Raw genomic sequence first — 12,259 nt, 5'->3', positions numbered from 1 at the left:
ACGGCCAGACATTTCCCGCCCCGCCGCGAGCCGCAGTGCCTCCCGGGACACACCCCTCAGTGCGCCGCGTGAGCCTCCGCGCACTTTTCCGGGAGTCCCTAACGGGCCACCTCCGCCTCGGGCGCCGGCGGCGATTGGAGCTCGGCGGGGCGGGGCGCATCGAGCCTTCTGATTGGGCGATGGGTGCTTCCGGTCTCTCGCGAGAGTTGGTGGGAGCGCGCCAAATTTTTACGGGGAAGCTGCGGCGGAGGAGTTGGCGGTAGCTCGAAGCTATGGTTCTGAGGAACAGCGGGCGGCGGCGCGCAGAGCCGGGCTTGGACGGCGAGGCCAGCCGGTGAGGGGGGGGCCCGGCCTCCCGGGCGGGGGGCGGGCGGCGCGGGAGCGCCCCCTCCTCAGCGCGCGGGGCTTCCGCGAGCAGCGGCGAGAGTGCCTGGGGCGCTCCCCACGGCCGCCCGACGTGGGCTCCGGGTTGAGAGTCGGGCGTCTCTCCTCCGCCGCCCCTCGTCTCGGTGGTGCCAGCTTGTCGGCGCCGTGTCCGAGGCCCTCGGCGAGCGGCCTGGCGGCGGCTCAGCGGGGACTGTGCGTCTCTGGGACGGGGCCGTGGGGAGGGACGCGCCGGAGCGGGGCTCGTGCGGGGCTGCGCTGCGGGTGCGTTCTCCTCGGGGGAGAAGCCCGGGGCCACGCCAGGAGCGCGCCGAGGCGGTGTAGCCTAACCTCGGGTCGGCGCCCAAGCTCTGGGCGCGCGCTGTGGTCGGCGCGTTGTGTGCTCGAGTCGCGGCGGTGGAGGCGCGCAGCGTCGGCCTCCCGGTCCCGCCCGCTGCCTGGCGGGGGCCCGGCGGCCCTGAGCGCGGTGAGGCGCCGCTGCCGAATAGGAAGAGCCGCTGTGGACTTTGGGCGCAGCGCTCGGACAGTGTCGGTCCTGTCGTAAGCGGTCAGTAACGGTGGTTGTCTTTGTTACGGTTGCCTCCGTCGTTCGGGTTTTGTACTATCACGGGGTTAAAAGTGAGTTATGCGGCTCCTGAGAAAAGTTTTGAGAGGCGGTGTGGTCCAAGTGAGCAGTTTTCGAGTCCACTTAATCCAACACTTGATGCCAAGATAGAACCCAGGGTATTTGGAGGAACGTATTACTAGTACGGAGCGCCGCACGCCCGGGAGCAGTTCTCCGTAAGTAGCACTTCAGTCTTGACTGGGTAAAGATCTGGGCCTCAGACTGAAGTTACCTGTGTTCTCTAGCAGGGCCTGGAATACAGTTTTTCTGCGGTTTTGATTGAAGGTGGATCCAGAGATTTTAAAGCCATACCGTGCGGTGGTGTGTTGGTTTCCCACTGCTGCTGTCACAGACGACCACTTAGTGGCTTACACTGTACCGGTGTATTCTCAGGTCAGAAGTTCTAAAACTCAAGATGGGGCAGGGCTTCTTTCGTTCTGAAGGCTTGAGGGGAGAATCTGTTCTCTTGCCCTTTGTAGCTCGTAGAGGCTTCTTTCTCCACCTTCAAAAGCAGCACTGTCAGATCTCCAGTCTCTCGCTCTGATTTCTGGCTCCCTCGCGTAAGGACCATTTATGATTGCAGTGGGCCCACCCAGGTGATCCCCATCTCAAAGTCCTGAACGTAATCACACCTGCAGACTCCCTTTTGTCATGTAGGATAACACAGGTTTCTTGCATTAGGACATAGACGTCTGGGGGGGGAGGGTTGTCAAGTATCCTGCCTGCAACAGGTGGCTGTAATCTTTTGTGAAAAATAAGGATCCTAATGTTGAAATAGGTCATTCTGTTTTTCAAGTGGAGGTGATAGACCCAAGGACTACCTTCAGGCAAAGGAGTTTTTCTTAAGCACCTCTCTGACCACTTTTGTTTATAAGTTAATAACTAGTGAAATGTGTTACAGTAACTAAAGACATGAATTCTGCACAGGCTTAGTTCAGATCTTTTTTTTTTTTATTTTTAATCTGGTCTCTATTTTGTATATTTAGCTTTCTTAGACTGCTTCCTTTCTTGGACTGCACATACATATTTTTCTCTGCTCACTGGTTTATAAAGTAGCTCATTTATTTACATTAAGATAAAAAGGCAGGACTTCCCTGGTGGTGCAATGGTTAAGAATCCGCCTGCCAACGCAGGGGACACGGGTTCGAGCCCTGATCCGGGAAGATCCCACATGTCGCGGAACAACTGAGCCTGTGCACCACAACTACTGAGCCTGTGCTCTAGAGCCCGTGAGCCACGCCTACTGAGCCCTCGTGCCACAACTACTGAAGACCGCGCAGCTAGAGCCCATGCTCCACACAAGAGAAGCCACCGCAATGAGAAGCCCTTGCTTGCCGCAACTAGAGAAAGCAATGAAGCCCCAATGCAACCAAAAATAAATAAAAAAAAAGACAAAAAGGCAAGGGCTATCGATTCTTAGCTGTACATTTTTGAGGAGGGCAGAATATAGTTGGCTTAGCTAATAAATAGGCCTTCTGCCAAAAATATATAGGGTCCAGAATTTCAGAACTGCAGTTTAAAGAAGAGACTAGCCTTTTTTTTTGGGCCGCGTTGGGTCTTTGTTGCTGCACGTGGGCTTTTCTAGTTGCAGAGAGTGGGGGCTACTCTTTGTTGCAGTGCGCAGGCTTCTCATTGAGGTGGCTTCTTTTGTTGCGGAGCACGGGCTTTAGGCATGCAGGCTTCAGTAGTTGTGGCACGAGGGCTCAGTAGTTGTGGTGCACAGGCTTAATTGCTCCACGGCACGTGGGATCTTCCCGGACGAGGGCTTGAACCGGTGTCCCCTGCATTAGCAGGCCGATTCTTAACCACTGCTCCACCAGGGAAGCCCTAGCATTTGTGTTTTAAGTTGGAATGCTAATAAAATAATTGTTCTGTTTTGAAGATAGATAAGCCATAATTACTCTGGTCGATCTAGATGGGATCACACCTGTGGAGTTAAAGATTGTGAACAATTTGGGATCATCCCAACCTCTGGAATCAACAGTTTTGGATAGTTCTGTTGGTGGAAAGTCTTCGTCAAGTACTTAATTTAAGGTTTATGATCAAATCTGTATGAAGAGTTATTTACAAAATCCTAACCAGAGAAAGGCTTGGGAAGTTTGAAGCAGATGTACTGAGCTGAGAAGTGATTTCCCTTCTCAGTTGAGATAGTTCCTCTCACACAGAACAATATTATATCCCCACCTTTATCCATATGTGGTTCTACTGACATCTAGAGTCAGGCGTCCCAGAAGATACATCGTGTTTTTAAGGTACACTTTATTCTGCCACAACAGGTGAGTTTCTGTAACCCCAGTTTGCTCATATGTAGTTGGTAAACAGGAGAATATCAGTAAAATGTGGAGATTATATTGGTTCATTTGCAATTTTCTCTAGGCAAGGGGGTTGGAATCCGCAGTAGGGAAGGAAAGAGCTCTTGGCTGGAGTGTTGCACAGACATGTGCACTGTTGGCTCTGTTTGAAGAAAATTTCATCTGAGCGCCTGCACCAGGGCCTCCCTCCCGTCTCAGGTGGCAGGCTACACTTTTCTCCTGTGCTCAGCAGTTTTAAATGTTGTGCATTTAAAACAAACAGCTCTGTAAAAACGTGGTTAATGACTTTGCTGTGTAGAAATTAAAGCTACCTTTCAATGTTTATAAACCAGGTAAAAGAGAAAACGGCCTAGCCTGGGTCACTGCTGTCTCTATACACTCAGGCACTGCAGACCTCCTTGTTGCGCTTTGCTAGTGTGAAATGCGCTTTCCCAGATGTGCTGCAGCCACCTCAGTGTGTGTAGGAGTACTGTGCTTTATTACATGTGCCTTGCACAGGGCAGTACCTGAAAAGTGTTCAGTCAATATTTTTCCAACTCAAATTACACGACTTGAAAACACAGATGAATTAGTTCATTCAGGTTATTTCAAATAACTCTGACATTACCGAATTTTACCTTGTAGATGACAAAAAACAGATATTCCCCTCTGTTTCTATTGATCTCTAGTAAATATCACACATACTATATCAAGCACCCACTCAGCTACAAAAAATCCTATCCTCACATCATGTGATTTAATCATCACTGCTCCCTTTTGGTAGGACTAGACTCCACTCCATTGGTCATTCATTTTTTCATACATAATACTGTGCTGCCAGCTTGGCATTTTTCAAAGCGCTTTTACGTTCATTGTCTCTAATGCTCGTGAAAATCCTGTGTGGTAGATACTGTTAATTGCATTTTCCAAGAAACAAACTAAATTTGGGAACTAACATTTAAAAAATAAATAAACAAAGAAACAACTTTTTATTTGAGATAGTGGTAGATTCTTATGCAGTTGTAAGAAATTACACAGAGATCCCTTAACCCGATTTCCCCCAGTGGTAACATCTGATGTAACTGGAGTGCAATGTCACAACCAGAAAATTGACATGATACAACAATGCATGTACACTTATTTATGTGTGTGCGTATTTAGTTTTGTGCACTTTGTGTATTCATGACCGCCACCACCACAATCAAGACGCAGAACAGTTCTGTCCCAAGGATCCCTCATGCTACCTTCTTATAGCCACAGCCGCCCCCCTTCCCGCATTCATGACAGCTGCTAATCTGTTCTCCACCTCTGTTATTTTAAGAATGCTATATAAGTGGAATAAAATACGCAATTTGGGGGAGTTGGCTTTTTCACTCAGCATAATTCCCTTGAGACCCATCCAGGTTATTGCATGTATCAATAAGTGTTATCAATGAATTGTATTCCATGGGAAGGATATAACATGGGTTAAATATTCACCTGTTGAAGAATATCTGGGTTGTTTCGACTTTTTGTGTGTAATGAACAAAGCTGCAATGAACATTCACATGCAAGTCTTTTGTATGAGCACGACTTTTCTCTGGGATGAAAGCTCAGGATTGCAGTACTGGACTTTGTGCATTTTTAATATCCCATGAGGCAGCAGTGTCCAGCCAAGATTGTTGTTTTTATTAGTGTTCTGGTTACACAGGTAAACAAGTTTTGAGAGTTCTGCCACAGTTGTCTTTTTCCTGAGACCTGTTATCTTAATGAGCTGTTTTGCCAAATGTGAGGTTTTTCAGGGATGCTCCTACCATGTCATAAATGAAATTCTTACACTAAGCAGACTGAGGGCTGCGGGAGTAGATAGTGTCATGATCAGTGGAGACCGGATTTCTCTCCTTTCACTCAGGGACGATGGCCCCTCTACCTCTGTCTCGGCACTCAAGCGCCTGGAGCGCAGTCAGTGGACAGATAAGATGGATCTGCGGTTTGGTTTTGAGAGACTCAAGGAGCCTGGTGAGAAGACAGGCTGGCTTATCAACATGCACCCTGTAAGCACCTGTGCTTTTCCTCCATCTTCCTCCTTCCATTCAGGAGGGTGGCTGCACCCCTTGTGGCATAGCCCTTGTCTGAAGAGTAGGTGACCCCTAGCGGGAACCTGTTGTCTGGGCAATACAGGTAGAGATGGGATTGTTTGTAGCTCTCCTGCTTTCCTCTCTAACTTCTTTGGGTCATAAAGAGGCCACTGGGAAGACTGAGGTAAGGGGCATCCCTGTTACCCATAAGAATAAAGCTTTCAAAGATGAGGGGGGAACAGAGAAATTCCCATTTGGAGGCTGTTACGACGCGGTTCTTGTGAATGGGGCCAGTAGTGTTTATGCAAAAGGGTAGAGAAAGATTTTGTTTTTAAAGTGCTCAGTTTCCCAGAGAAGGAGGAAAAGGCTCTTGTGCTGTGTAGAGGATAACTTTGTGCCCGTGTTGACTGCTTCTCTTGTAGACGGAGATTTTAGATGAAGATAAACGCTTAGTTAGTGCAGTGGATTACTACTTTATTCAAGATGATGGGAGCAGATTTAAGGTAAGCCCTTGACTCCAAGAAGCTAACAACCACTCAGTAATGAGGCATAGCTGGGCTCAAAATGGCAAGTGTCCTTTTAGCTCTGCAACTGTGAGGAGAGGGATTGGGAGGCTTGTGGTGTGCAGCTTCCTGAAGCCCTTTAGGGACATGGGCCCCTTGGAGCCACATTAGTCACCACTTAAGATGTCCTAAGAGAAGCTAGCTCAGAAAGACTGAAAGATGAGCAGCAGTGTGTCTCTTAGACTCTTGCCCCTGTGATATGTGCATGTCCTAATTTTCTATTGCACTGTCTCTCTTAAGATATGTCAAGGTCAAGGATGCATTGGATCTAGGCTAGGCTATATCACGGGTATAACAGCAAACAGCCTGTCTTCATTTTTCTTCCTTTTTTCTTTCTCATCACCCCCCTGAATGGGTGTGACTCTTGCAGGTGGCCTTGCCCTATAAGCCATATTTCTACATTGCAACCAGAAAGGTAAGTCTGTGGTTCATGGCATCAGGTCAAACGACCTGTGCCTCGTTTTGTGGGGGGATTTAAAACTGGAAATAAAGAGTCTTCAAGAGAAATGAGCAAGGAAGGAAATAGATTTTACTAATGGGAAGTCCTTTCATTCTGATCCTGATTTAGGGTTGTGAGCGAGAAGTTTCGTCTTTTCTCTCTAAGAAGTTTCAGGGTAAAATTGCTAAAGTAGAGACTGTTCCTAAAGAGGATCTGGACTTGGTGAGTATCACCCAGCCCTTTCAGGGTAAATGAGGCCGGGTCCACCCTGCCCATGGGGTGAGATGGGAAGAGGACAAGTTCCACACCTGTGGGACAGTATAGATGATGGGCTTTGGTGACTGTCCCTGTAATCCTCTTAGAGAACTCTAGTGGCATAGTTGGTGCCACATGCAGAGCTGAACAAGGTGCTTTGGAGTTGCCAACTCTTCAAATCATTTATTTACCTTTAAATCGTGTTGCCTTATTTCCTCTCCCCAATGTAGTATTTTTTTCTCTTTGAACTCATGAGCACCATCTCTTCACTCTGTAGCCAAATCACTTGGTTGGTTTGAAACGAAATTACATTAAGCTGTCCTTCAACACCGTGGAGGACCTTGTCAAAGTGAGGAAGGAGATCTCCCCTGCTGTGAAGAAAAACCGGGAACAGGGCCACACCAGTGATGCCTATACGGCTATGCTCACCAGGTAAGCTTCATTCACATAAGCAGAGCAGCCAGTCAGTCCACAAGGACTGTTTCCCATTTTTCTTACGTTTACAAGATGGGTAGGAGGTGGGAAAACTCAGCAATAAAATTACCTTAATGATTGGCTCCATTCAATGTGGAAACAGTTTTGAGCAATTAGGTAGACTTTCTTTCTTTTTTTTTTTTTTTTTTGCGGTACGTGGGCCTCTCACTGTTGTGGCCTCCCGTTGCAGAGCACAGGCTCCAGATGCGCAGGCTCAGCGGCCATGGCTCACGGGCCCAGCAGCTCCGCGGCATGTGGGATCCTCCCGGACCAGGGCACGAACCCGTGTCCCCTGCATCGGCAGGCGGACTCTTAACCACTGTGCCACCAGGGAAGCCCTGGTAGACTTTCTTATATGTTCCCTTTGTGTTAAATAAATGGTGGATTCCCAGGCTGTATTTTAGCTGTCCTTCTTTTCTAACATAGAGGGTAGATTTGTGTCTCCAAATTTAGTTGCTGTAACAGTAGACGTTTTAGATTTCTAATCCCACCATCTTAACACGGTCTGTTTTCATGGTTTTTAGTAAGTGTTAAGATGTCTGCAACTTTTATTAAATACCTATATTTACATAGCACATCTCCAGAGATCCCTGGGTATTATACAGAGAAATTAAGTATAGGACAACAAACACTGTTCATTAAATATTTAGACAGCAAAAGTAATAAGAAACAGGGTAAGAGATTAAGAAGAAATCTTGGCTAATTAAAAGTTATGATGACTTCCACATACAGATGGCCAACAGGTGCATGAAAAGATACTCAACATCTCTATTAGGGAAATGCAAATCAAAACTACAGTGAGGTACCACCTCACACCAGTCAGAATGGCCATCATTAAAAAGTCTACAGGGCTTCCCTGGTGGCGCAGTGGTTGAGAGTCTGCCTGCCGATGCAGGGGACACGGGTTCGTGCCCTGGTCTGGGAAGATCCCACATGCCGCGGAGCGGCTGGGCCCGTGAGCCGTGGCCGCTGAGCCTGCGCGTCCGGAGCCTGTGCTCCGCAACAGAAGAGGCCACAACAGTGAGAGGCCTGCGTACCGCAAAAAAAAAAAAAAAAAAACTACAAGTAACAAATGCTGGAGAGAGTGTGGAGAAAAGGGAACCCTCCTACACTGTTGGTAGGAATGTAAATTGGTGCAGTCATTATGGAGAACAGTATGGAGTTTCCTCAAAAAACTAAAAAAATAGAGTGCCATATGACCCAGCCATCCCATTCCTGGTCATATATCTGGACAAAACCATAATTCCAAAAGATACATGCACCCCTATGTTCATAGCTGCATTATTCACAATGGCCAAGACATGGAAACAACCTAAATGTCCATCGACAGATGAATGGATAAAGAAGATGTGGTACATATATACAGTGGAATATTACTCAGCCATAAAAAAGAATAGAATAATGCCATTTGCAGCAGCATGGATGGACTTAGAGATTATCATACTAAGTGAAGTAAGTCAGAAAGGGAAAGAAAATACTATATGTCACTTATAATGTGGAATCTAAAATATGACACAAATGAACTTATCTACGAAACAAAAACAGACTCACGGACATACAGAACAGACTTGTGGTTGCCAAGGTGGAGGGGGAGGGATGGATTGGGAGTTTGGGGTTAGCAGATGCAAACTATATATAGAATGGATAAGCAATAAGGCCTGCTATATAGCATAGGGAACTATATTTAATACCCTGTGGTAAACAATAATGGAAAAGAATTTTTAAAAGAATGTTTATATATGTATGACTGAATCATTTTGCTGTACAGCAGAAATTAACACAGCATTGTAAATCAGCTCTACTTCAGTTTTTAAAAAAGGCACACAAAAAGTTAAGATGACTTCAGAAGAACTAATTGTATCCTCTGACAAAAGTAGATCAGTTTGGGACCCTGAACATTTCTGCACACTACCCCCCCACAGTGGCCCATTAATTACTTTTCAGAATATTGCAAGTTGTAACCAGAGACCGAGTCCCCAGAGGCCTGCCTTCTCTAAAACCCATTGCCTTTCTTTCCCCCCTTAATAGTCCATTCGGTATTTGGAAGCTTAGTGGGCTAATATTGGAGTGAATATTCTAGTGACAATGATTCCCTCTTCGATATGGTAATAATTATGATACAGAAATAGTCACTGTTTACCTGTCACTTCACCATGCCGAGAGCTTTGTGGCTAGTACCTCATGACGCTCTTGCAGGGTGGGCCTGTTACTGTCATCCTCGTTTTCTTGATGAAGAAATAAGCTTAGTGAGGGTGGGTCACATCTGTAGACATGCCTCACAAGTAACAGTTTCCTTTCTTTGCTCTTTTAAATGGGGTGTAACTTATGTCCTATAAAATGAATGTCCTAAGTATACTGAATTTCCTTGTGACTGTGGCCTGCTGCTTGGTGGGGTGGGGTTCATCCAAGGTCATTCCTTACGAAGGGCCTGTCCTGATCATCTCAGCCACCTTGTAAAACTTTAGTGTTTTCATTGTATGGACACTGGTCTTCCCCCCTCCAGCCCCTAGCGGAGCATAGTTGAAAAAGCTGCTGTCTTTATTTTGCAGTGTTCTACAAGGGGGCAGTGTGATTACTGATGAAGAGGAAGCCTCTAAGAAGATTTCTGACCAATTGGACAACATTGTGGACATGCGAGAGTACGATGTGCCCTACCACATCCGCCTCTCCATTGACCTGAAGATCCATGTGGTGAGTGGGTTATTGCATGTGGGCAGTTCCTGATAGCCAGGAGGTGATACTGAAGGATAGATCCATAGAGTTGACTTCCTTGGACAGACGGAGAAGTCTTTAGTTAATGCACCACACATCCTGCAGGCTCACTGGTACAACGTCCGGTACCGAGGAAGTGCCTTTCCAGTGGAAATTGCCCGCCGCGATGATCTTGTTGAACGACCCGTAAGTACCACTTGCATTTCTTCCATCTTAAACTTTCCAGTTGTTTTTGGAGAGTGAATTCTGCGCTGAAAGGTGAATTTGATTCAAAGGTTTGTTTGCTTCTTTTTCCTCAGATACCTTCTTAAAAGAATTATGGGGTAGTTGTTTTTTTCATCAGTTTCTGACCTGACAGTGTAATTTGACTTTGCACACAGACATCATCACGTGACGTCAGTATTTGAGCTAGGCTGGATCGGAACATTTGAGGGAAAGCTCTGACTTCCATTTTGGGTGGTTAATAGTAAAGTGATATGTTGAAAAGTGGATTCATAACTGGTTTGGGGACAGCTCTGTGATCTTGGGAAAGTCTATACTCTGTTTTCTCACATCCAAAATGAAGTTGTCAGTTCTGTATCATCATCTCCTGTCAGGGTTGTCATAAAGGACAAAATGAGTGATGCATTTTAAAGAGCTTTGAGACTCAGGTGTTCTGTAATTCTAGACTTTTCCTGTGAACAGCTACTCTAGCATTTTCTCATACGTTTAAGTTTTCATATCCTCATGGTATTCTGGACATAGGTCATTCATCCTCAAGATGCCAGTCCCACTTCCTCCTGAACCTTTCCCCGCAGCAGCTTGACTCTTACTTTTAGTAACTGGCAGTAGAGGTGGAGGTGGTGGGTGTCAAGAGGACCACAGGGTCTCCAGAGCTCAGCTTGGTTTGTGGCCGACTTAATGCTACATTTTGTCCCTTCAGGACCCTGTGGTTTTAGCATTTGACATTGAGACGACCAAACTGCCCCTCAAGTTTCCCGATGCTGAGACTGATCAGATTATGATGATTTCCTACATGATTGATGGCCAGGTGAGTGGTGCCTTCTGGGAACAAGGACCATAGCTGGCCCTCAAACCAGAACAGTGTCCACCTTGGTTAGTACTTTTTTTGTGAATAATGAGTGAGTGGAGTCCAGAACCTGTTCTAACATCCAGCCACGCTCTGCCTTCCAGGCAAATCTGAGGATTAGGTAGAGTGTCTCTTCTTGGGAAAGCCAGGGCGCTTCAAGCTGCTGCAGACATTTTGTAGCGAGAGTCTCTGGGCTGCGTGTGAGAGGTGTGTCTTTGGCTTTGTGTCTCTGACTCATACTGACTGCTAATGAACTTCCCAGGGCTACCTCATCACCAACAGGGAGATCGTCTCAGAAGATATAGAAGATTTCGAGTTCACCCCCAAGCCAGAATATGAAGGGCCCTTCTATGTCTTCAATGCGCCTGACGAGGTAGAGGTGTCACTTGGGAAACTGCCTGATGTTTGGGGTAGAGTGGGAAGGGGAGGCAGGCCTGGTGACCCTCTTAGGCCTCGGCATTCCTCTAATCATAGCAGCAGCTGGACTCAGTCCCCAGTGGCTGGTCCTCATTCACCTGGAGGCCCTGTTGGGTTGGAAATAACAGGCTCACGTGAGGTTGCTGCTCCTCAGCTTTGGAGAGCTGCCTGGAAATCGCTTGAAGGAGAGTAAAAGCAACCCTCTGACTGCTAAGATTTGTTGAATTCAGGTTCATCTAATCCAAAGATGGTTCGAACACATCCAGGAGACCAAACCCAACATCATGGTCACCTATAATGGGGACTTTTTCGACTGGTGAGTCAGAACGTGGGGTGGGGGCGGGGGAGGAGCACTGCTGGGTGGCGCGGGCGGGCTCCGCACTGTGATTGAGAGGAGCTCACGTGAGGCGTCCCCTGGGGGCAGTCTTCCTGGTCTCTTAGGAATTAGAGACTCACTGCCCCACGTGCTTGTCCATCCTTTCGTCATTAGGCCGTTTGTGGAGGCCAGAGCAGCGGTCCATGGACTGAGCATGTACCAGGAGGTTGGGTTCCAGAAGGACAGCCAGGGGGAGTACAAAGCACCCCAGTGCATCCACATGGACTGTCTCAGGTAGGCCCCACAGCTCACCTGGCGGCTGGTCACAGTGTCTCATGAGGGCTTCCTGTGAGTGAGGTCCAAGGTTCCCTTCTCGCACACGCTGGTCCTGTCCACAAGAAGTAGCTCCCATCATCTGAGAGAACAGTGGCTTCCGGCTCTGCCCAGGTCCCGGGATGTATCTTTCATCATTTGTTCATCCTTCATTCAGTCAGCAAACACATGCTGAGCACTGGTCCTCAGGGTGTGGAAACCAGACCAGAAAGAAAGACCTGGTAGAGTGAGGCCCGGTGCCATGGGAGCTCGTGGAGGGGCCTTGGCTTCCCACACAAGGTTGGGATGTGGTAGTCAGGCTCGTGCATGGTGTCCAGGCAGGCTGGGGTGTCCAGGCTGAGGACA

At 47.5% G+C, this 12,259-nt stretch overlaps 1 protein-coding gene across 1 annotated transcript in view; it reads left to right on the top strand.

The window, feature by feature from the left end:
• Positions 1-272: 272 nt before the first annotated feature.
• Positions 273-12,259, top strand: part of POLE (DNA polymerase epsilon, catalytic subunit) — a 54,231-nt gene continuing 42,244 nt past the window's right edge. The window contains exons 1-12 of the mRNA XM_065890100.1: positions 273-334; positions 5,171-5,312; positions 5,759-5,839; positions 6,270-6,314; positions 6,468-6,560; positions 6,871-7,025; positions 9,617-9,758; positions 9,885-9,965; positions 10,702-10,809; positions 11,111-11,221; positions 11,496-11,581; positions 11,756-11,875. Of these exons, the coding sequence (XP_065746172.1) occupies positions 273-334; positions 5,171-5,312; positions 5,759-5,839; positions 6,270-6,314; positions 6,468-6,560; positions 6,871-7,025; positions 9,617-9,758; positions 9,885-9,965; positions 10,702-10,809; positions 11,111-11,221; positions 11,496-11,581; positions 11,756-11,875 (1,226 nt within the window). The remainder of the gene's footprint in view (positions 335-5,170; positions 5,313-5,758; positions 5,840-6,269; positions 6,315-6,467; positions 6,561-6,870; positions 7,026-9,616; positions 9,759-9,884; positions 9,966-10,701; positions 10,810-11,110; positions 11,222-11,495; positions 11,582-11,755; positions 11,876-12,259) is intronic.

The sequence above is a fragment of the Phocoena phocoena genome, chromosome 13 (assembly GCF_963924675.1).
Source record: "Phocoena phocoena chromosome 13, mPhoPho1.1, whole genome shotgun sequence".
NCBI lineage: Eukaryota > Metazoa > Chordata > Mammalia > Artiodactyla > Phocoenidae > Phocoena > Phocoena phocoena.
The sequence above is the reverse complement of the archived record's forward strand: the minus strand, read 5'-3'. Positions and strand labels throughout refer to the sequence as shown.